Source organism: Chelonia mydas, chromosome 6 (genome assembly GCF_015237465.2).
Source record: "Chelonia mydas isolate rCheMyd1 chromosome 6, rCheMyd1.pri.v2, whole genome shotgun sequence".
In the NCBI taxonomy this organism is placed as follows: domain Eukaryota; kingdom Metazoa; phylum Chordata; order Testudines; family Cheloniidae; genus Chelonia; species Chelonia mydas.
In genome coordinates, this window is record NC_051246.2 from 3,679,616 (window position 1) to 3,702,482 (window position 22,867).

A 22,867-nucleotide genomic window follows, 5' to 3' on the forward strand; every position below is an offset into this window, starting at 1 on the left:
TCTCTCCCCCTTCTCCCTGCTCATCTGTGAGAGAGAGAGAGTGTGTGTGTGTGTGTGTGATTGGCTGGTTTTCCAATCTCGACCCAGGACTGGCTGGCCCAGGGGTGGGGAATGGGACATGGGGCCTTTACCCTCTAGGGCAGAGGTGGCCAACCGGAGCCTGAGCCGGGGCCAGAATTTACCCATGTACAGTGCCAAAGAGCCCCAGTAATACGCCAGCAGCGCCCCCATCAGCTCCTGCTCCCAGCGCCTCCTGCCCCCCCCCCCCCGGCTGCCCTGCTGATCAGCGCTGCCTCCTCCCCCCCCCCCACCCCCGATCAGCTGTTTTGTGGCATGCAGGAGGCTCTGGGTGGCTGGGGGGAGGAGCGAGGGCACTGCAGGCTCAGGGGAGGGGGCGGGAAGGGGGCAGGGCCCGTGGCAGAGCCAGGGCTTGAGCAGTGAGCCCCCCCTGGTGCATTGGAAAGCTGGCGCCTGTCACTCCAGCCCTGGAGTTGGTGCTGAGACAAGGAGCCGCATGTTAACTTCTGAAGAGCCGCACGGGGCTCCGGAGCCACAGGTTGGCCACCCCTGCTCTGGGGGGGCCCGGCCCCGCTCCGACACCTGGCCAGGAGACTAGCTTGCTCAGGGGGGCGGGAATGGGACATGGGGCTTTTCCCCTCTAGGAGGTGTTGGCTCAGGGGTGGGGGTCTGGCTGGCTGGGGGGGGGGTGCGGAATGGAACCCCCCCTTGGGGAGGGGGCGCGGGCTCTGATCCGGCACAAGAGCTCATCAGGGATCCCCGCCCTGCTGGTGGCCAGCCCAGCTGTTTAGAAGCGAAAGTGTCTCGCTGGGTGAAAGAGGAACCCCGGGGTCCGGTTACGGTCTCCTTGCGTCACCTCCTCCTGGCGGGCGGCGCAGGCCGGCAAGGTAAGAATCCACCCGGATCTGCCCTGTGCCCCCCCCCCCCCCCATGTGGCTGGAGCTGGGGGGGGGGTGAATCCCTGCTGGAGCGGCTGCAGCCACCAGCGGATAGCCGCCTTTTCCCTGGACTGGGAGGGGATCGGGGCTGGGGGGGAGCTGGGAGCCAGGACTCCTGGGTTCTCTCCCCAGCTCTGGGAGGGGAGTGGGGTCTAGGGGGTTAGAGCTGGGAGCCAGGACTCCTGGGTCCTATTCTCCAGTTCTGGCAGGGGAGTGGGGTCTAGTGGGTTAGAGCGGGGGGGAAGGGGGGGCCGGGAGCCAGGACTCCTGGGTTCTTCCTCCCCTCCCTACTCTTAACCCCACTCTGCTCCCACACCTGCGGCGATTTTATTTTAAATCCAGCCAGTGCCGCAGCTGGGCTGCTGCCCATTGGCCACAAGGGGCGCTCGGTGCATTTCCAAGGCGCCCCCCCTCCCCCCCGGGCCAGGTGGGGGAAGAAGGGGGGGCTCCCCCCGCCCTCCCCCCTCCGCCCCAGATCCGGTGAGGTGCTGGGAATAGGGAAGTGGCTCTGCTGTAGCGGAAAAAAGGCCTGTCAGTCACGGGGCCGAAACAGGTAGTGGGGTGGGGGGTGGGGGGTGAGACAGGGGATCCCAGCCTGGAACTTGAATGGATCCAGTTGCCCCTGCACGTGGTATTCCCCCCCCCTCCGGCCACGCTCCCCACGCCACTGGGGTCCCACAGGCCAAGGATGGGGGCCAGAGAATAGAAAGATGGGGCGGGGGGGGGGGGAAACGGGGGCCCTGCCCCACTCGGGGGTATCGGCTCGGATCCAGCCCAACGCGGTGACCAGGGGGGAGCAGGTTCTAGCTCCCCCCCCCCCCCGGCTGAAATCGCTTGGAGCGCTGGGGCCGCCCCGCCAGCACCTCCAGACTCCAGGGAGAAAGGGGAATAGAACCCAGGAGTCCTGACTCCTGGCCCCCACCCCACCTCCCTCCCCTAGGTGGGGAGAGAACCCAGGAGTCCTGGCTCCCTCCCGCCGCCTCGCTCTACCCACTAGCCCCCACTCCCTTCCCGGAGCCGGGGAGAGGACCCAGGAGTCCGGGTCGCTGGGCGGGCACTAGGACCCGCAGGCGGAGGGCGGGGCGGCAGCTGTCAGTGCATACAAAGGCGGCACCATGGAGGGGCTCAGAGCTGGAGGATGGCACTGCAGGGAGGACACAGCGGAGGGCAGCCGGGAACCCCGGAGTCCTGGGAGCCCAGGGCCGAGCAGGTACCGCGCCCCCCGCCGGGCCCGATCCGCCCCCTCCCGCGCCACTGCGGGGGCACCCGTGCGCCTGCCGGGCTGCGTGGCCCTGGGGGTGCTGGGCTGGGAGCTGCGCACCTGGCTGGGCGCTTCCAGGACTCCTGGGTTCTATGTTGGGTTCTGGGTGGGGAGCTCTGGGAACCTGGGTTCTCTCCCCAGCTTTGGGAGGGGAGTGGGGTCTGGGAGCCAGGACTCCTGGGTTCTCTCCCCAGCTCTGGGAAGGGAGTGGGGTCTGGTGGGTTAGAGCAGGGGGGTCTGGGAGCCAGGACTCCTGGGTTCTCTCCCCAGCTCTGGGTGAGGGGGAGTGGGGTCTGGTGGGTTAGAGCAGTGGGGGCTGGGAGCCAGGACTCCTGGGTTCTCTCCCCAGCTCTGGGTGAGGGGGAGTGGGGTCTGGTGGGTTAGAGCAGGGGGGTCTGGGAGCCAGGACTCCTGGGTTCTCTCCCCAGCTCTGGGAGGGGAGTGGGGTCTGGGAGCCAGGACTCCTGGTTCTGTCCCCAGCTCTGGGAGGGGGGTGGGTTCTGGTGGATTAGAGCAGGGGGGTCTGGGAGCCAGGACTCCTGGGTTCTCTCCCCAGCTCTGGGAGGGGAGTGGGGTCTGGTGGGTTGGAGTTGGCGGGGGAAGGGATCTAGGACTCCCTGTGCGGGGGGGACGACACACCAGTTGCTCTGATGTGTAGAAGCTGGAGCAAATTCAGCGTCTGAGAAATTTTCCATTTCCATCTCTGCTCGGTTAACCCCTTCGCGGCCCTTCCCGCTTGCATGAGAACAGGTGCTTCCCTGTCAGAGCCTGCAGCCCTGTCCAGCCTGGCATCCTGCCCCCGCCCTGCCAGCCAGGGGCCCATCTAGCCCGGTCTCTGGCCCCTGTTCTGGGCCTGGGGTTAACGCGTCTCCTGGCTGGGGGCTGCAATCTGCTCTAAGAACTAGGGCCGTGTTTACACCCTGGGTGGACTCTCACACTCTGAAGTAATAGCACCTGCTCGTCTGGCTGGTCTCGTTTACATGAGACCGGGTCACACCCATGCGTCAGGGCATCTCTCAGCCGGGGTCAGGCAGCACCGCATGGCTCTAATGGGTGCAGGGCACCTTCTGGGAGTGGCCAGATGGGTCCAGAGTTCTGTATGGGGGAGGTCTGGGAGCCAGGACTCCTGGTTCTGTCCCCAGCTCTGGGAGGGGGGTGGGTTCTGGTGGATTAGAACAGGGGGGTCTGGGAGCCAGGACTCCTGGGTTCTCTCCCCAGCTCTGGGAGGGGGGTGGAGTCCAGTGGGTTAGAGCAGGGGGGTCTGGGAGCCAGGACTCCTGGGTTCCATCCCCAGCTCTGGCAGGGGAATGGGGGCTGGTGGGTTAGAACAGCCGGGGGCTGGGAGCCAGGACTCTTGGGTTCCATCCCCAGCTCTGGCAGGGGAATGGGGGCTGGTGGGTTAGAACAGCCAGGGGCTGGGAGCCAGGACTCCTGGGTTCCATCCCCAGCTCTGGGAGGGGAGTGGGGGCTGGTGGGTTAGAACAGCGGGGGCTGGGAGCCAGGACTCCTGGGTTCCATCCCCAGCTCTGGGAGGGCCGGGGTGACGGCTTTACATGATGGCGGCGGGTCAAGGGCAGAGCTCGTTCTAATCTCATGGCCATGCTTGCCCACGCTTCTTATCTCTGCTTCACCTTGGCTACTCGCCTCTGGAAGCGGGGAGGGGGGCGCCGGGAGGCACCAACATGGGAACACAGCTACTGTGGGCTGGGAATGAACCAGGATGAGAGCCCTGGTGGTCAGGGCTGGCCCCAATGCCCCAGGGCGGCGCTAGGGGGCACGGCAGAGGGCTCAGTAGGGGGCGCTCTCCCCTAGCGGTCAGGGCTGGCCCCAATGCCCCAGGGCGGCGCTAGGGGTTGCTGTCCTGCAGGGAGCTGAGCTCAGGTGCTGTTTGCCTGTGATTTTCCCAAGACCGGAAGGCTCCCAGGACGGGCTCCGTCTGTTCTTCATGTCCCCGCGTCCAGCCGCCCCGCCCTGGGGAATGAGCCAAGGCTTCTGAAGCGGGCTGGAAAGCATCTCGCTCCCTGCCGGAAGGCGGCCGGGTAACCGTGAACACCTGGCCTGCCATAGAATCTCAGGGTTGGAAGGGACCTCAGGAGATCATCTGGTCCAACCCCCTCCTCAAAGCAGGACCAATCCCCAATTTTTGCCCCAGATCCCTAAATGGCCCCCTCAAGGACTGAACTCCCAACCCTGGGTTTAGCAGGCCCATGCTCAAACCATTGGGCTATCCTCCCCCCTTTTCTGCGGGGCATCGGCACGACCCGGCGCCGTGCAGCCCCGGCTTTCCGCGGGTGTGCCGTGGGGATGGTCTGGCCAGGCCGGGCCCATGAAACGGTTGATTAACGAGATGGATCTAACCTCTTCTGTCTCCAGAAGACGGGACGCACTGGCCTGGGCCGATCTGGGACAGATTCCACCCCGTCCGCTCTCAGCTCTGCCAGTGCCCCTCCCTCCCATCCTGTGTGGCCCCCCCTCCCCCCAGCTGTGCCAGGGCCGGCCCCCTTCTCCCCACATAAGCCGGGGGCTTGCAATGACTTTTGCAGTGCTGGGGGTGGGGTGGGGGTGGGGAATCTCTTCCCTGTCAACCGCCTGAAGTCTGAGCTGGTGTGCGGTGATCTGGGGACGTCCCCTGGTAATTATTTACAGATATGGGAGCCAGCCATTTAATCCAAACAACTCAGCTGGCTGCGTGCCCTGCTGCCAAGGGGCAGAGCACGGGTGTGCTCCCTTCCCACCATGTTAGGTTAGAGCAGCGGGGGGGCTGGGAGCTAGGACTCCTGGGTTCTCTCCTGGCTCTGGGAGGGGAGTGGGGTCTAGTGGGTTAGAGCAGGGGGGCCTGGGAGCCAGGACTCCTGGGTTCTCTCCTGGCTCTGGGAGGGGAGTGGGGTCTAGTGGGTTAGAGCAGCAGGGGCTGGGAGCCAGGACTCCTGGGTTCTCTCCTGGCTCTGGGAGGGGAGTGGGGTCTAGTGGGTTAGAGCAGGGGGGCCTGGGAGCCAGGACTCCTGGGTTCTCTCCTGGCTCTGGGAGGGGAGTGGGGTCTAGTGGGTTAGAGCAGCAGGGGCTGGGAGCCAGGACTCCTGGGTTCTCTCCTGGCTCTGGGAGGGGAGTGGGGTCTAGTGGGTTCAAGCAGGTGAGCTGGGAGCCAGGACTCCTGGGTTCTCTCCTGGCTCTGGGAGGGGAGTGGGATCTAGTGGTTAGAGCAGGCGGGCTGGGAGCCAGGACTCCTGGGTTCTGCCCTCGGAGGGGGGATGGGGTTGGCTGGCATGCAGCATCCAGTCACTGCCTGAGTGCAGACCCTGGCTGGCTGGGCTGCTGGCAGGTAGGGGGTGGATAATTTGTCCTGCGTCAGGGAAGCACGAAGTGATCCCTGTCATTTCCCTCTCCTAAGCAGGTTTCCCGCATTTACTGGCCTTCCTGTTGCTGGGAAATCGAGACCGGAACTGAGCCGTGCTTAGGGTGCTGGGCTGGGTGATCCAGACTCCTGGGTTCTATCCCTGCCTCTGGGAGGGGAGCGGGGTTTAGTGGTTACAGCAGGAGCAGGGCTGAGAGCCAGGACGCCTGGGTTCTATCTCTGGCTCTGCCTTAGACTCCCTGTGGGACCTTGCGCAAGTCCTGGGTCTCTCTGAGCCTCAGCTTCCCCAGCTGTAAAAGGGGGAGAGCGTTCTTGCCTTTTTCCGGTTAGACTGTGAGCCCTGCGGGGCAGGGGCTGGCTCCCGCTGTGGGTCTGGGCAGCGCCCGGCACTACGGGGCCCCGACATTTTGTAGGATGAAGGTGCTAATGCAATATAAAAACTCAACTGTAATGCATGCAGCTGAGAGACACCACAGCGGGGCCAGCCCTGGCTGCCAGGGGAGAGCGCCCCCCTACTGAGCCTTTGCCCTGATCCCTGCAGCACAGCGCCCCCTAGCGTCGCACTGGGGCATTGGATCTAGCTTTTGCTGCTCGGGGAGAGCGCCCCCTGCTGAGCCCCGTCCCGCTCCCTGCAGCACAGCGCCCCCTAGCGCCTCACTGGGGCATCGGCGCCGGCCCTGGCTGCCAGGGGAGAGCGCCCCCCACCGAGCCCCCCGAGTCCTTACAGCACACAGCCTCCAACGGCAGTGAACTAGAAAGAGCCAGAAAAGGAAGTTCTTTGAAAAGCGACAGGACATGCTAAGGTCACCTCCAGACCGCTCTTTAAAATAGCCCAGCTGCTTACGGCAAGAAATGTTCCCTCTGAGACGCAGAGGAGGCTGGGAAAGGGGTTGGGCGGGCCATTCCTCAGCTGCCCCCCGCCCCGAGGTGGCTGCGTCTCAGGGCCAGGTGAGCCGTCCCCATGCGGCGTTTGGACTCATAGACTATCAGAGTTGGAAGGGACCTCAGGAGATCATCTAGTCCAACCCCCTGCTCAAAGCAGGCCCAATCCCCAATTTTTTTTTGCCCCAGATCCCTAAATGGCCCCCTCAAGGATTGAACTCACAACCCTGGGTTTAGCAGGCCAATGCTCAAACCACTAAGCTATCTCTCCCACCTATTTATGTGCGGCTGTTCCCCAGCTGCCCCGCCCCAGAAGTGGCTGCATCTCGGCGTCCCTGTACAGCTGTTCCCTTGGTTCCCCACCCCAGAGCCAACCCATCCGCCGCTTGTCCTCCCCTGTTGTTCATTGTGATGCGGAAAATGGTTTGGGCTGTTGTAAATTCAAGGGCGGCTTTGCTTCCTGGCTATTGACAAGGGCTCATAAACACACAGGCTTCCTTTTGTCTTTCGCTATTTCAGAGAGGAAATTGCTCTCCAGTCTGCTTACGGTTCCCACAAGCCGCAACCCTGAGGCGGGAACCCGGGCATCCGGGGTAGCAAAGCCGTAAATTATAGCCCTGGGAGTCGGCACCTGCCACAGAGGGGTCATTAAGTCTGGGACATCTGGGCCATGCCATTTGGGGGCGGGAGGGTCTCGGGATGTTGGCAGGCTGGGACCCAGGAGTCCGGGACCACAGTGCTGGGGGTTGATCTCGAGGGGCCCCGTATTTCCCAGGGAGCGAAGGGGACGGGAAGGAGGCATCCAGGGCAGAGAGAAAGGATTGGTATGCGAACTCCCCGCCTGCCCCCCGGCCTGAGCTCCCCCTGGCCTGCCATCTCCACCCCCCTTGCCTAACCCCCGTCCTGTCTCCCTTCTCCCCGCAGGGCCTGATGGAGTGGCACCGGGCCCGACAGGTCTATCTGGTGACGGGCGGCTGCGGGTTTCTGGGCTCCCATCTGGTGCGGATGCTGGTGGAGCGGTCGCCCAACGTGGCCGAGGTGCGTGTCTTCGACCTGCAGCTGGATCCGGCCCTGGGGCAGCTGGGGACAGGTGAGGCGCGGGGCGTGCACCCTCCCCCCCCCAATTCCCTCCAGCAGGGGGCAGGGCTGCATGGGGCTGTACCCCAGCGTTGAAACGGTCCCTTGGGGGAACCCCACCAGTAGGCCAGACTCCCAAGGGACCCCGCCCCCTTCCTTCAGGGTTGGCCCCGTGGCCTCCCCACCTCCTAGACTGAGCTGTAGGTCTCCAAACCATCCCCCCCGCCCGCCCGGGACAGCTGTGAAAAGAACAGAGGGAAACTGAGGCAGAGTGGGATTCTGGAAAATATTACAGGAAATCCCCACTTCATCCCTCCCCTCCCCCTTGGAGGCCGAACCAAGCAGGGGCGTGTTAACCCGTGTCCCGGAGGGAGTTCAAAGCCGCCCACGTTATCTGCCAGCCACTTTCAGATCCTTCCAGCTTGGTTTCTTAAGCACCAATCTCAGGGGCTGACACTCCGTGCGGAGCAGTTTCCCCCTCCCCCCTTTAGGGCTGCTCGTTTAGATGATGCTAACTGGGTGTATGGGGGGAGGGGGAAGTTTTCATGCCCCCCGCCACCCAGCACCCATCTGCCACCCTGAAACCTTTGGGTGTGAAAGTGGGCTGGGTCCTGCCATGACCCCCTCCCCTCATCTGCCAGGGGGTGAGGGGGGCAGGGGACTCACCTTCCCCCATGGCTCAGCTGGCTTGAGGTGCCCATCCCCCTAAGCTGTGGGGGGAGGGAGGGAAGGACCCCCTGAGTATTTGGGGGAAGGGGCAGTGTGGGTTTGTCCCCCTGCAAAGTTGGGTCTTAACTGAGCCCTATCCCTGGGGCTCTGCTGGCCAGGGGCGCAGGGCGCTCCCTCACATTGGCAGATCCCCTCCAGGGCTGTGTGCATGCAAGGACCCCGTTGCCCTCCCGCCCAGGGCAGGGTCCTCTCCCCCCCACCCCCCTCCGCCCCCCGGTAGGCTGTGATTCGGGCTCTGTTGGTTAAGGGAACCCCCCCGGGGCCGTGTCACACTCTGGGCAGGCGTCTCTGTGGCCGGCCGCCACCTCTCGGCTGCTTTCCCCTTCCCTGGGGCTTCTCCCGCCACCCGGCCCGGGTGAGCCTGCCCGCGTCTCCTGCCCCGGGCTCCGATCCCACCGGGCTCGGCTGTCCCGGCCAGGGCAGGCAGGCCGGGAGCTTGCTCCCTGGGTCACGGCCGCGAGCTGCAGGCACGCCCGGGTGACTCATGTCTCACGTGCGGAGCTGGCTGGGGCTCGGTCCCGCTCACGGGCCAGGGTTGCTGATGAGCGTCCTGAGGCTCAAGGGCCTTTCCTCTGTGTTAGGGGCAAAGCCTGGGGAGGGACCGTCCGCTCCCTGCCGGTTCAGCTGTTCGCACTTTTGATGACGTCTCCGCTCTGAGCCCTGGTTTGAACTTTCAGCTGGCACAGCTCCAGGGCCTGACGTGTGGCTCGAAGTGACGCTGTCCTTCCCGAGGAGGGCATCCAAGCTGGGGAGCCCCCACTACCCACCCCCTGCCCGAGCCGTCCTGTGTCTGTCCAGGGATCTGAGCCAAATAGCTCCGCACCTGGGCCCTTAGCCCGGGTCCCATGGCCCTGCAGCGTTTGAGGGGGTTGGAACAGAATCACAGGACTGGAAGGGACCTCGAGAGGTCGTCCAGTCCTGTCCCCTGCACTCATGGCAGGACTGAGTGTTATCTAGACCGTCCCTGACAGGTGTGTGTCCAATCGGCTCTTAAAAATCTCCAATAATGGAAACTCCACAACCTCCCTGGACAATTTCTTCCAGGGCTTAACCACCCTGACAGGTAGGAAGTTTTTCCTGATGTCCAACCTAAACCCACCTTGCTGCAATTAAGCCCATTGCGTCTTGTCCCATCCTCAGAGGTTAAGAAGAACAATTTTTCTCCCTCCTCCTTGTAACAACCTTTTACGGACTTGAAAACTGTTCTCACATCCCTCTCAGTCTTCTCTTCTCCAGACTAAACAAACCCAGTTCTTCCAATCTTCCCTCACAGCTCATGGCTTCTAGACCTTGAATCGTTTTTGTCACTCTTTGCCGGACTCTCTCCAATTTATCCACATCCTTCCTGAAATGTGGCGCCCAGAACTGGACCCGATACTCCAGTTCAGGCCTAATTAGAGTGGAAGAATTACTCCTCGTGTCTTGCTGACAACACTCCTGCTGATACAGCCCAGAAGGATGTTCCCCCTCCCCCCCCTTTTTTTTTTTTGCAACAGCGTGACACTGTTGACTCACACTTAGCTTGTGGTCCGCTCTGACCCCCAGTTCCCTGTCCGCAGTCCTCCTTCCCAGGCCGTCATTTCCCATTTTGTATGTGTGCAGCTGATTGTTCCTTCCTAAGTGGAGTCCTTTGCATTTGTCCTTCTTGAATTTCATCTTATTGACTTCAGACCAGTTCTCCAGTTTGTCCAGATCATTTTGAATTTTCATCCTAACCTCCAAAGCACTCGCAACCCCTCCCAGCTTGGTATCGTCCGCAAACTTACAAGTGTCCTCTCTATGCCATTATCATGCCAGGTTTCCCTCCGTCCTAGAATCTCTCCACCCAGTAGCGGTCTCCCCATTGACCGCACTGGGGACCACAGGAGTCTGAGATCCAGGAGAGTCCAGCAGGAGATGGTGCTTGCGGTGGGATCCTCCCTGCCCCCAAGGGGTCTGGCTGGGTGATGGCTTTCCCCCCAGAGATCAATCCCAGAGTTTGCCCTCCCTGGCTGGGCGGCGGATGAGTGATCGCCTCCGTCCTGGGCAAACCTGATTTCATCGGACACCTGTGCCCTGTTTTCCTATAAACGTTGCACCTCCTCCTGAGATCCCTTGCAGGAGGTCTGCCCGCGTGGGAGCCCCCGACCTGGCCCACTCCCCTTCAGCTTACTCTCTGCAAACTTGTCTGCCAACCGGCCTGCGCTCGGCAGCTCCCCCGGCTTCCTGTCCAGCCACGTTCTGCCCTCGTGGGGGCGGATCTCCGAGAGTCGCTCCAACCCGGCCGGATTAAATGAATCCTCCAGCGGCGTGAGCCCTGCACCCGGCCCCCACTTGTGGAGATATTCTCCTGCTGGGGAGGGGGGGGTGTCACACCCTGAGTCCTCTGAACACCCTGATAAGGTGTGAATTCAGACAGCAGCAATGGGGCCTTTGGGAACTTCCCCGGCCACCCACCACTCTCGCTCTGGGACCGAGGAGGGGGTGCGAGGGAGGGGCCGGGCCGCGGGGCCGATCAGGTTCAAAGTGCAGGACTTCTCGCCGGCCATGAGGTCGGCATCTATACCCCCCCACAACCCCTGTAAACTGAGGCAACAATTTGGTATCTCCGCTCCCTGCGGAATGGGCACCCCGGGGCCTTTCCCCAGTTACCCCTCTGTGGGTCCTCTTGCCCCTCCCCTTCTCCAGATCCAGGATCTGCCAGTGCTCACCCCTCTCTCCCTGTCCGAGCGAGAGTGCGGCTTAGGCATCATTCTCCTGCTGTTTCCTTTGACTTTGTTTTTACTGCCCACAAGTCACTTCTTGCCAAATGCTCCTGGTGGATTGTGGATCCCACCGCTGACACCACCTGTCCCGGAGCCACAGGACCGGTGTTACGTCCCAGGTTTTAAACAGTCTCTTGGAGGGACCTCCGTACCTGGGATGGACCCCCGAAGGGTCCCACTCTTCCTTCAGGGGCGGCCCTGCAGCTTCCCTGCCTCTGAGACGGAGTGTCTGGGCTCCAGCCCCCCCCTGCTTTGCTCCTCTAGCCCTGCCTGGCGAGTCCAACTCAGGCAGACCACTGGGTGTACAGGCGTGTCCACGCTGCAGGACCCACGGCACCCAGCCAGCATTGGCAGGGACATCCAGCCACCTTTTCCAAGCAGCGCCAGGTTTATTGCTCACTTGGCCTCCGGCCCTGGCCCCCCTTAGCTTCGCCCAGAGCCGGGAGTGAGTGCCCAGCTTCCTCCAGGAGCACCCCCCGGCTTTATCCTCTGCTGGTCCCAGCTCGGGCCTCATTCTCTAGGCAGGGCCAGGCTGAGTTCATCCCTACCACCCGGCCTGAGCTTCCCGCGGTTGAGCATCCTGGGAGCTGAGCTCGTCTCTGCGGATCCCTGTTGATCTGGGTCATTTTCAACCTGTCCCTTACTGCGTCCGAGACAGCCCGGTGTCCGACCCCTCCCCACCCCATCTCCTGTGCTGTTCCACGACCAGCGTTAACCCTTTTGTTCCCCCACCCCAGGCAGCCAAGCAAAGTCCAGAGGGAAACTGAGGCACACATGGGGGAGGTCCTAAAAATAGTATAGACCATTCCCACTTGGTCTCCAACCCACCTGGCCCCGATTCCCTCCAGCAGGGGGAAGTACATGTGGACACACAGACACACACGGACACTGAAGGAAGTAACATGTTTTGCTGGTTCCTATCTGAGGGCTCGGCATGCAGGTGGTGATCTCAGAGTGAGTGTGTGGGGGGGGGGGATCAGACAGCTGGGTGGGGGAGGGCTGTATCGCCAGCTGCTGCCTCTGTGGGTCAACCCAGAACAATAGCATTTGTGTCTGTGTTTTGTGTGTGCTAAGTCACGTAGTGTGTGTGCGTGTTGGGTGGGGGTGGGGGGGGGGTCAGTTACTCAGGCGTCCTGACTCCCAGCTCCAGAGTGCTCATCACTAGTCCCTAGGATGCCTGGGTTCTGTACCTGGCCCTGGAAGGGGAGTGGGGTCTGGTGGTTAGAGCAGGGAGGGGCTGGGAGCCAGGACTCCTGGGTTCTATCCCAGCTCTGGGAGGGGAGTGTGGGCTAGTGGTTAGAGTGGGGGGGGGTGGCTGGAGCCAGGACTCCTGGGTTCTCTCCCAGCTGTAGGAGGGGAGTGGGGTCTGGTGGTTAGAGCAGGGGGATGGCGCGTCTATTTGGTTTCCAGCAGCACCCACGCTGTGTGGTCAGCGTTTGCCTCGCGCCTGACCCCTTGGAGGCAGCGGAGAGCTGCTCCCAGGCAGGACCAGATGCTGTCAGTGAGCTGGAGGCAGGAGCAGAATTGATTCGATCCTGAGCTGGCTGGGCCCTGCTATTTATGGTCTTGGGCCAGGCTCTGGACTCGTTCACCTTGGCAACACCCCAGCATAACCCAGGCAGGCCTTTAACCGGAATCCTGCTCCCGCCAGCCCCTGCCCAAAGAGCGAGAGGTGAAATGGGAGAGCCAGCAGAAAGAGGGGTGCGGACCAGGGCTGGGCTGGCAGGGGGCTGCGGGTCGGGTGTGTGGGGCACCGGCAGAGCTGGGGGGGAGCCCAGGGCTGGGCTGGCAGGGGGCTGCGGGTCGGGAGTGAGGGGCCCCGGCAGAGCTGGGGGGCAGGGCTGGGCTGGCAGGGGGCTGCGGGTCGGGAGTGAGGGGCCCCGGCAGAGCTGGGGGGCAGGGCTGGGCTGGCAGGGGGCTGCGGGTCAGGAGTGAGGGGCCCCGGCAGAGCTGGGGGGCAGGGCTGGGCTAGCAGGGGCTGCGGGTCGGGAGCGAGGGGCACCGGCAGAGCTGGGGGGCAGGGCTGGGCTGGCAGGGGGCTGCGGGTCGGGAGTGAGGGGCCCCGGCAGAGCTGGGGGGCAGGGCTGGGCTGGCAGGGGGCTGCGGGTCGGGTGTGAGGGGCACCGGCAGGGCTAGGGGGGGCAGGGCTGGGCTGGCAGGGGGCTGCGGGTCGGGAGCTGGGGGGCAGGGCTGGGCTGGCAGGGGGCTGTGGGTCGGGAGCGAGGGGCACCAGCAGAGCTATGTATTAGGAAACTTCTATTGGAAGAAACTGGCTTTCAAACTTGCTTTGCTCCATAAGATAAATTAATCACGGCTCCGGTTCTAAATGCCTGGAGAGTTTCCACTGGATTCCTGACTGGAGCCAATTAAACAGGGAATCAAGTTTTTTCTGAGAAAAGAAAGTTGAGAAATCACCTTTCATCTGGGCCTCAAATCCCACCCCACACCCCCCGGAGCCAGCCAGTCCCCACCCTGGGGCTGGATCGGGGCCGGCGCCCCCTAGAGGGGAAAGGCCCCATGTCCTGTCCCTGACCCCCAGAGCCAGCCAGTCCCCACCCTGGGGCTGGATCAGGGCCGGCGCCCCCTAGAGGGGAAAGGCCCCATGTCCTGTTCCTGACCCCCGGAGCCAGCCAGTCCCCACCCTGGGGCTGGATCGGGGCCGGCGCCCCCTAGAGGGGAAAGGCCCCATGTCCTGTTCCTGACCCCCGGAGCCAGCCAGTCCCCACCCTGGGGCTGGATCAGGGCTGGCGCCCCCTAGAGGGGAAAGGCCCCATGTCCTGTTCCTGACCCCCGGAGCCAGCCAGTCCCCACCCTGGGGCTGGATCGGGGCCGGCGACCCTAGAGGGGAAAGGCCCCATGTCCTGTTCCCGACCCCCCTGAGCCAGCCAGTCCCCACCCTGGGGCTGGATGGGAGCTGGCGCCCCCTAGAGGCGAAAGGCACCCTGTCCTGTTTCCCAATTTCCAAATCTCCCGTGCTTGCGTGATCCTCTCTCTGCGGGAGGATGTCCCATTGTCTGTTTCCATCTGGTGGCTCATATCGGAAAATGTGTTTCAAGGCCGGAGGAACGTCTCCTTCCCCCGAAGGCCGAGGAAACAGCTGGAAGGCAGGGATGGAGAGACACGCAGGGGTCAGGTGGTGGCCGGACAGGAATGCGGAGGGGGGCTGGCACTGGATGGGAGCCAGGAATCCTGGATGACACCCGGCCCAGCTGGCAGGAAAGAGGATCGGTGACTGTCAAGACACCAGTAAAAGAAGTGACCCCACTCTCCTCCCAGAGCTGGGGAGAGAACCCAGGAGTCCGGGCTCTCAGCCCCCCTGCTCTAACCACCAGACCCCCCTCCCCTCCCAGAGCTGGGGAGAGAAACCAGGAGTCCGGGCTCCCAGCTCCCCTGCTCTAACCACCAGACCCCACTCCCCTCCCAGAGCTAGGGAGAGAACCCAGGAGTCCGGGCTCCCAGCCCCCTGCCCCATTTCAAGCCCTCTCACCGGGGCTCTGTCTCTCTGTTTCAGAGAAGGTGAAGGTGAACCTGATCCGGGGGGACATCAGTAGCCCCACGGACGTTGGGGCTGCCGTGAAGGGGGCGGACGTGGTGATCCACGCAGCCAGCTTGGTGGATGTGTGGGGCAGGGTCCCGCCCGAGAAGATCACAGAGGTGAACGTTCACGGTATGGGAAGGGGCTGGGGCAGCGCACGTCGCTGGGGGTGGGGTGGGGAGGCCGCTTTGCTCCAGGGAGCGCGGCGGGGGTGCTCTCTCCTGGCAGCCAGCCTTCCTGCCTCGCGCTCGATAGCGCCCCCTGCTGGTTCTGGAGTAGCCGGGAACACCCCCCCACCCCCAACAGCCAGCACCCCGTTGAGGCTGAGCCTGGGACTGCAATCCTGAACGTCTCCTCTCCTTTCCCGCTCCTCGAAGCGATCTCCGCTGCTCTTGGCTCGGGCCGTCTGTCTCGCCTCCAGGTTTCCACGAAAACCCTGAGCTTCGGAAAATCCCTCCCACGCAGCCCAGTGACTAAAGAGGGAAGAGGCTGCAGGTGACGCCTCTGCGAGCTCTTTACCAAACACAAATAGCGTTACTGGGTGGGCAAGTGAATCTGGGGGGGCCCACTAGCCCCCGCACGAGCCCTGCCCAAGGTCCCGGCCCCAGCAGCCTGATCCACCTCTTCTGAGGAACAGAGAATTATTCCCGAGCTGGAGAATTTAGGTGCAGAAGGGAAACTGAGGTACCGTGGAGTCTTGGCTCCCAGCCTCCACCCCTCTGGCTGCTCCGGGACCTGGTGCAGGGGCTGGGTTGTGGAGGAGAAGGCTCTCATGCCAGGCAGAGTTAGGGGTGCTCAGAAACCTGATTAACCCCATGTTTTCCTTTCCCCCAACCCCCACCTCCAGGGACCAAGAATGTGATTGACGCCTGCATTGAGCATGGGACCCAGTATCTGATCTACACCAGCAGCATGGAGGTTGTGGGCCCCAACACCAAGGGGGATCCCTTCTACAGGTACCTAGGCTCCTGGCTCCCAGCCCCCCCCGCTCTAACCACTAGACCCTAGTCCCCTCCTAGAGCCAGGGACAGAACCCAGGCGTCCTAGGGGTTAAATGCCCTCATCCTTAGGAAGGAACAATCAGCTGCACAAACACAGAATGGGAAATGACGGCCTAGGAAGGAGGACTGAGGAAAGGGATCTGGGGATCAGAGCGGATCACAAGTGTGAGTCAACAGTGTCACGCTGTAGCAAAAAAAGCAAACATCTTTCTGGGCTGTATCAGCAGGAGCGTTGTCAGCAAGACACGAGCAGTAATTCTTCCGCTCTACTCCGCGCGGATACGGTCTTAGCTGGAGTATTGGGTCTGGTTCTGGGCGCCACATTTCAGGAAAGATGTGGACAAATTGGAGAGAGTCCAGAGAAGAGCAACAAAAACGATTCAAGGTCTAGAAGCCGTGAGCTGTGGGGGAAGATTGAAAGAACTGGGTTTGTTTAGTCTGGAGAAGAGAAGACCGAGAGGGGACGTGAGAACAGTTTTCAAGTCTGTAAAAGGTTGTTACACGGAGGAGGGAGAAGAATTGTTCTTCTTAACCTCTGAGGATAGGACAAGACGCAAAGGGCTTAATTGCAGCAAGGGCGGTTTAGGTTGGACATCAGGAAAAACTTTGTAACTGTCAGGGTGGCTAAGGCCTGGAATAACTTGCCCAGAGAGGTGGTGGAGTCTCCATCACTGGGGATTTTTAAGAGCAGGTTGGACAAACCCCTGTTAGGGATGGCCTAGAGCAGTGGTTCCCAAATTTAAACAACCCGCGAATCCCTTTCACGAAAATATGAGCTCTCGCGAACCCCCTCTGAAAAATGAACATTTCCAGGGATTTTCTCCCTTGCCTGAGCATAAATTACAGATGTGGAGTTCTTCGAAATAATTTGGTACCCTCACTGCACACCATTTAGTATTACATTATTACGTATCGTTACATTGTTAATTGTATTACATTATGGAAACGGCAATGCTCTTCCAAGACTTCACGGCCGTAGCTTCTATCTCTTCCGTGTTTTATCAGGGAGTATCAGACCTGAAACAGCAGGAAGGTATTTAAGAAGCCAACGCAATTAAAGAGTTCCTCCCCCAAGCCTTCGGGTCCTGAGCCGTCCAGGAAAACAAACGCCCGGCTATAGCAAAGCTTCAAGGTGTTTTGCCAGGAAGTCGTGGTCACGGGCTGCCAGCCCCCACGCCCGGGATCCCTAGGGATGGCTCTGTCCCTCATTCCCGAATTTTTTCTGAGAAACCCCCTGGTGCATTTCACAAACCCTCCAAGGGTTCATGACCCCCCAGTTCATACTTCGTCCTGCCGTGAGTGCAGGGGACGGGATCTCTCGAGGTCCCCTCCGGTTCTGTGACTCTGTAGTTCCATGACTCCCCGCCCCTCCCTGCCTGCGGTCTCTGGCTCCCACCCCGCCTCAGCTGTTTCCAGCCCCACCCAGGGCTTCCCTCAGGGGTCCCACCCTAGCCCCATGGCAACCACCACACGAAACAAACACACTGCAGGCACTGGGCACGTTGAGCCGTGAGGCCCTTCCCGGGTGCCTGGGTCCCGTTCCCCATCTTTGTCTCTCCCCGCCCCGGCCCGGGCTACGCCTGTCTGCCATCCCGGATGCCTGGGTCCTGTTCTCATATTCTGAAGCTTTTCAGGAGGCAAGCAGCTGTGCTCTGTTTGTTTTTTGCTGCACACGGTTCCCGCGCGGCCCCTCCAGCTGTGGGTGGCTGGGGACAGCAGCTTCCACCCAGCGCTGGCTGGGGGTTGTTTCAATGTCCCTCCATTGCTTGGAGCTGGCTGGGGGGGTTCCAGGGTGGGGTGGTGGGGAATAGCGGAGGGGGAGAGGCTGGGCAGGTGGCCATGTGTCACGGGGTCCCCGGGCGATGCTCTGGAGCTGCCCCCTACGCAGCCAGGCAGGACTCGGGGGAAGTCTCCTCTCGGGGAGCAGCCTGTCTGCAGGACACACAGCTCACCCGGCTCCACCTTCCTGGGTCTGACCTCGGAGCCTTCAGCCTCCTCTGCCCCTCCGGGCGCTTCCCACAGCCAGTCCGCCCTGGCGGGGTCCTGGGGAAGCCAGAGGGTCCTGCCCCCCAACTCCGCAGTCAGACGTGATTCTCAGCCAGCCAATAAAACAGAGGTTTATTAGACGACAGGAACATGGTCTAACACAGAGCTTGTAGGTGCAGAGAACAGGACCCCTCAGCCGGGTCCATTTTGCGGGGCAGGGAGCCAGACAACCCCGTCTGCACCTCACTCCACGTCCCCAGCCAGCCCCCAACTAACTCACCCTCCAGCCCCTCCTCCTCTGGGCTTTGTCCCTTTCCCCGGCCAGGAGGGCACCTGATTCCTTTGTTCTCCAATCCTTTAGCTCTCACCTTGCAGGGGGGAAGGGCCCAGGCCAGCAGTTGCCAGGAGACAGAGTGTCGGCCATTTATGTACCCTGGCCCTTTGCTCTGCAACAATTACACCCTCTTATCCCACCGCCTAGAGACTTAAGAAATGCCTAGGGGAAACTGAGGCACCCCTACAGTATTCAGAGGAAACATTAAGAACAGTCCCACTTCATCACACCATGGTCCAGAGCAAGACGGGTGGTGAGGGTGGTGGGATCATAGCAGACTGGGAAGGGCTTATGGGGAGGGGGGCGGGGACTGCCAGAGCTCAGAGCAAGGTGATGGTGGGGGTAGTGGGATCCCAGCAGAGGGGGAAGGGCTTAAGAGGAGGGGTGCGGGGACTGCCAGAGCTCAGAGCAGAGGGATGGTGGGGGCAGTGGGATCCTGGAAAGGGGACGGGCAGGAAGGAAGTGGCACTGCCCCTGAGTGCCTGTGTCTTGCCCGTTGCAGGGGGAATGAGGACTCGGCCTACGATGCCCTGCACGAGCAGCCGTACCCTCTGAGCAAGGCGCGGGCCGAGCGCATGGTCATTGAGGCCAATGGGATGCCTGTAAGTAGCCCCCAACCCCCTGGCACAGCCCCTGGGGTGGGGAATGAGACCTACGCATCCGTTAGACCCCCCTCGCCATGGATCTCTGCATCCTCTGTCCTGTAACCCCACAGGAGGAAGGAAATGGGACCCAGGTGTCCGGGTCAAGGAACGGTCAGCACCTCTAGGGAGCCTCCCAGCACCAGGGAGGGAGTAAATGGGACTCAGGTGTCCGGGAAAAGAAATGGAACCCAGGCATCCAGGACTAGCCCACTAAGGATTCTGCAGCCATCGGGGGGTGGTGGGGTGGAAGAGAGATTGGGATGGGGAATGGGACCCAGGCGTCCGGGAGGGCATCACACAGCACCCAGCCTCTGGGGAGTGAGGGGATGGGACCCAGGCATCCGGGTGCTCACCCCCATGTCTGCCCACAGCTGGGGGGTGGTCGATGGATGGTAACCTGCGCCCTGCGCCCCACGGGGATCTATGGGGAGAAACACCCACTAATGAAGGAATTCTACGAGAAGGGGCTGCAGACGGGACGGAGGCTGCTCCGGGCCGTTCCCGTCAGCACCGAGCACGGCCGGGTCTACGTGGGTGAGTGAGAGCATGGTGCCCCTCACGCCTGACCCACAGCCCCCTGCTAGCCCAGCCCTGCCCCCCTGCCCAGCCCTGCCAGTGCCCCTCACTCCCAACCCGCAGCCCCCTGCTAGCCCAGCCCTGCCCTCCCACTCCAGCCCTGCCGGTGCCCCTCACTCCTGACCCGCAGCCCCCTGCTAGCCCAGATCCCTCCCCCCCCCCAGCTCTGCTAATACTCCTTGGTGGGGGGGGGGGCGGGCACCGGTGTGGTTTGTGCATGTAGATGCAGGGAGACTGTGCAAATGGGGCGTGGTCCGGAGGCGGGATTATGAGTGTGTAGCACTGCCCCCTGCTGGAGGGGATTGGGCTCTTGTGTGTGTGTGTCTGAGCGATGTCGCCATCTAGTGGCTCCAGCTCACAGGCAGGATTGAATTCCTGGCCAACCACGGGGAGATGTATCTTTGGGAGGGGGGATGTGAGAGCCCCACTGTCTCCTCCTGGGGCGGATCAGGGCTGGGCGTTTGACACCCCCCGCCCCCGTCTCCCCTGCAGGCAACGTGGCCTGGATGCACGTGCTGGTGGCTTGGCAGATGCAGGAGGCCCCGGCGGCCATCGGGGGCCAGGTCTACTTCTGCTACGACGCCTCCCCCTACAAGAGCTACGAGGACTTTAACATGGAGATCCTGGCCTCCTGCGGCTTCCGCCTCGTGGGCTCCCAGCCCGTCGTGCCCTTCTGGCTCCTGCGCTGCCTGGCCTTGGCCAACAGCCTCATCCGGTGGCTTCTCCGGCCCTTCTTCTCCTACGCCCCCCTGCTCAACCCGTACACCCTGGCCGTGGCCAGCACCACCTTCACGGTGCAGACGGACAAGGCCCAGCGCCACTTCGGCTACCAGCCCCTCTACACCTGGGAGGAGAGCCGAGCCCGCACTGTGGCCTGGATCCAGGAGGTCGACGCCCAGAGAGAGGCGGGGAAGTAGGGCGGGTGGGAGCCACAGCGGAGCGGTGGACTGGGCAGCCGGGTCTTGATTCCAGCCTGCACGTACCTTTGCAATGAATCCAGCTCCGGAGAGAGGGATCCAGATCCAGGTGTTGTTCCAACCCACCAGGGTCAGTGCCAGGGGAGCAGGAAATCCAGATCTGGGTTTTACTTCCGCGGGTGTCAGGGCAGGGGATGTGTTCATCCGGATCCCGCTTTTGATTCAGCCCATGGGTGTCTGAGCAGGGGATGTGGGAATCCGCATTGGGTTTTGGTCTGATCCTACCTACAGCCTTCCAGTGAGTCCGGCTCCATGGAGATGGATTCCAGATCTGGGTTTTGCATCCAGCCTGTGCCCCTCCGTGCCCAGGAATTTGCCAGTCCAGGTCTTGTCTCATCCCAGCACACAGGGGACTTGGGATCCAGATCCGTGTTGGACTCCGGGAGTCCAGCTTCTGCTTCTCCCCGCAAGTGCATGACTGCAGACCAGCCCACTCTGTTTGCAAATGGAGCCAAATCTGGATTTTGTTACCATCCTAGTGCTTTGGTCCAGATCCCCAGTGCACTTCGGGCGAGGAACCGGCTCTACTGTAAAGGGCTCTGGACCTGGAGTCCCCCCCCCAAGCCCCATGTCATCGCAGAGGAGGGTCAAACAGCTGGACCCGGATCGTACTCAAGAAATCTGGGTCCTGGACTCCATTCTCCATGGAGATCCAGCTCTGAGCTTTCCTTCCCACCTATGTATTATCTGCCGGACTGGACCCCATTCTCCATGGAGACCAACCCGGGTATTATACCGCTTGGATTGGAGTCCATTCCCCATGGGACTCCAACTCCAGGCTTTCCTTCCCCGCATACCTCTAGTCCAAGCATTAATTTCCTCAATAGTTAATGATAATAATTAATAATATTTTATTATGACTAATTCTAATAAGAGGCCTAAAGCCTACAGCCCATTACACGCAGACACACCAAGCAAAGTCTGGTAACTTATGTATTAATTAAACTGTTAAAGGATCACTTGATAATGGATAAAAGATTATTTTTGTAGGGTCGGAAGGGGACTGGCTGGTTCAGGGGGTGGGGAAGGAGACACGGGGCCTTTCCCCTCTAGGGGGCGCTGGCTCCCATCTGGCCCCAGGGCAGGGGACGGGCTGGCTCAGGGGGTGGGGAATGGGAGACGGGGCCTTTCCCCTCTAGGGGGCGCTGGCTTCCATCTGGCCCCAGGGCAGGGGACGGGCTGGCTCAGGGGGTGGGGAATGGGACATGGGACCTTTCCCCTCTAGGGGGCGCTGGCTCCCATCTGGCCCCAGGGCAGGGGACGGGCTGGCTCAGGGGGTGCAGAATGGGACATGGGACCTTTCCCCTCTAGGGGGCGCTGGCTCCCATCTGGCCCCAGGGCAGGGGACGGGCTGGCTCAGGGGGTGGGGAATGGGACACGGGGCCTTTCCCCTCGAGAGCCAGGCTCTGGTCCTGGCTGTGGTGCAGTGACCGGGCCACGGCCAATCCCTCCCCGTCCCCTGTGGCAGCTAAACGAGCCTGGCTCTAATTATCCCCAGCCGCCGCGCTGCACTCCGGCTGCCAGCCCCCGCGCTTGCTCACCCCTGGCCCTCTGCAACGTGAAACCTGCCTCCCCCGCCCGGCGCAGTGTGGGCACGGCCGAAGGTCGCCGGGTTTGTTTGCAAATCTTTGACTTTAGTCCAGATTTCTTCCGGCTTCCGCTCCCCCCTGCGAGCCCAGCCCTGGGCTCCCTGCCAGCTCTGCCGGGGCCCCTCACTCCTGATCTGCAGCCCCCTGCTAGCCCAGCCCTGCCCCCCCCCCCAGCCCTGCCAGTGCCCCTCACTCCCCACCCACAGCCCCCTGCCAGCCCAGCCCTGGGCTCCCCTCCCAGCCCTGCCGGTGCCCCTCACTCCCGACCCGCAGCCCCCTGCCAGCCCAGCCCTGGGCTCCCCTCCCATCTCTGCCGGTGCCCCTCACTCCCGACCCGCAGCCCCCTGCCAGCCCCTCCCTGGGCTCCCCCCCAGCCCTGGGCTCCCGCCCCCTCTATTGCTGACCCTCAGTTTTGCCCTATAGCACCACTGCTGTCCAGAGCAGTGAATGAAGCAAGCACTTGACATTGGCAGCCTGAGCTATAATTCAGAGCTTAAACAGGCGCCGGCCTCCCTGAGAACCGCCTCTGTTCTTCCATCCATAATCCCCCTGTGCTGAGAGAGCCTGGTGGGCAGGGAGCCAGGACTCCTGGGTTCTGTCCTGGCCCTGGGAGGGGAGTGGGGTCGAGGAGGTCAGAGCGGCAGGGGGTGGGAGCCAGGACTCCTGGGTTCTATCCTGGCCCTGGGAGGGGAATGGGTCTGGGAGGTTAGAGCGGCAGGGGGTGGGAGCCAGGACTCCTGGGTTCTATCCTGGCCCTGGGAGGGGAGTGGGGTCCGGGAGGTCAGAGCGGCAGGGGGTGGGAGCCAGAACTCCTGGGTTCTATCCTGGCCCTGGGAGGGGAATGGGTCCGGGAGGTTAGAGCGGCAGGGGGTGGGAGCCAGGACTCCTGGGTTCTATCCTTGCCCTGGGAGGGGAGTGGGGTCGAGGAGGTCAGAGCGGCAGGGGGTGGGAGCCAGAACTCCTGGGTTCTATCCTGGCCCTGGGAGGGGAATGGGTCCGGGAGGTTAGAGCGGCAGGGGGTAGGAGCCAGGACTCCTGGGTTCTATCCTGGCCCTGGGAGGGGAGTGGGGTCCGGGAGGTCAGAGCGGCAGGGGGTGGGAGCCAGGACTCCTGGGTTCTATCCTGGCCCTGGGAGGGGAGTGGGGTCCGGGAGGTCAGAGCGGCAGGGGGTGGGAGCCAGGACTCCTGGGTTCTATCCTGGCCCTGGGAGGGGAATGGGTCCGG

The 22,867-nt window shown here is 62.5% G+C and overlaps 1 protein-coding gene across 4 annotated transcripts; it reads left to right on the forward strand.

Moving 5' to 3' along the window:
• The first annotated feature begins 763 nt into the window (after positions 1-763).
• On the forward strand, positions 764-21,018 carry HSD3B7 (hydroxy-delta-5-steroid dehydrogenase, 3 beta- and steroid delta-isomerase 7). Of its 4 annotated transcripts, none has more exons than XM_037898899.2 (7): positions 764-905; positions 7,376-7,541; positions 14,513-14,668; positions 15,384-15,492; positions 18,360-18,459; positions 18,873-19,035; positions 19,570-21,018. In XM_037898899.2, exons 2-7 carry the CDS (start codon positions 7,382-7,384, stop codon positions 19,992-19,994), a joined length of 1,113 nt encoding a protein of 370 aa, XP_037754827.1. In that variant the 5' UTR covers positions 764-905; positions 7,376-7,381; the 3' UTR covers positions 19,995-21,018. The 4 variants fall into 4 exon arrangements, with proteins under 4 accessions (XP_037754827.1, XP_043404005.1, XP_037754826.1 ...); XM_043548070.1 differs by lacking the exon at positions 764-905 and adding an exon at positions 1,437-1,509; XM_037898898.2 differs by lacking the exon at positions 764-905 and adding an exon at positions 2,016-2,166.
• The last annotated feature ends 1,849 nt before the right edge of the window (positions 21,019-22,867 follow it).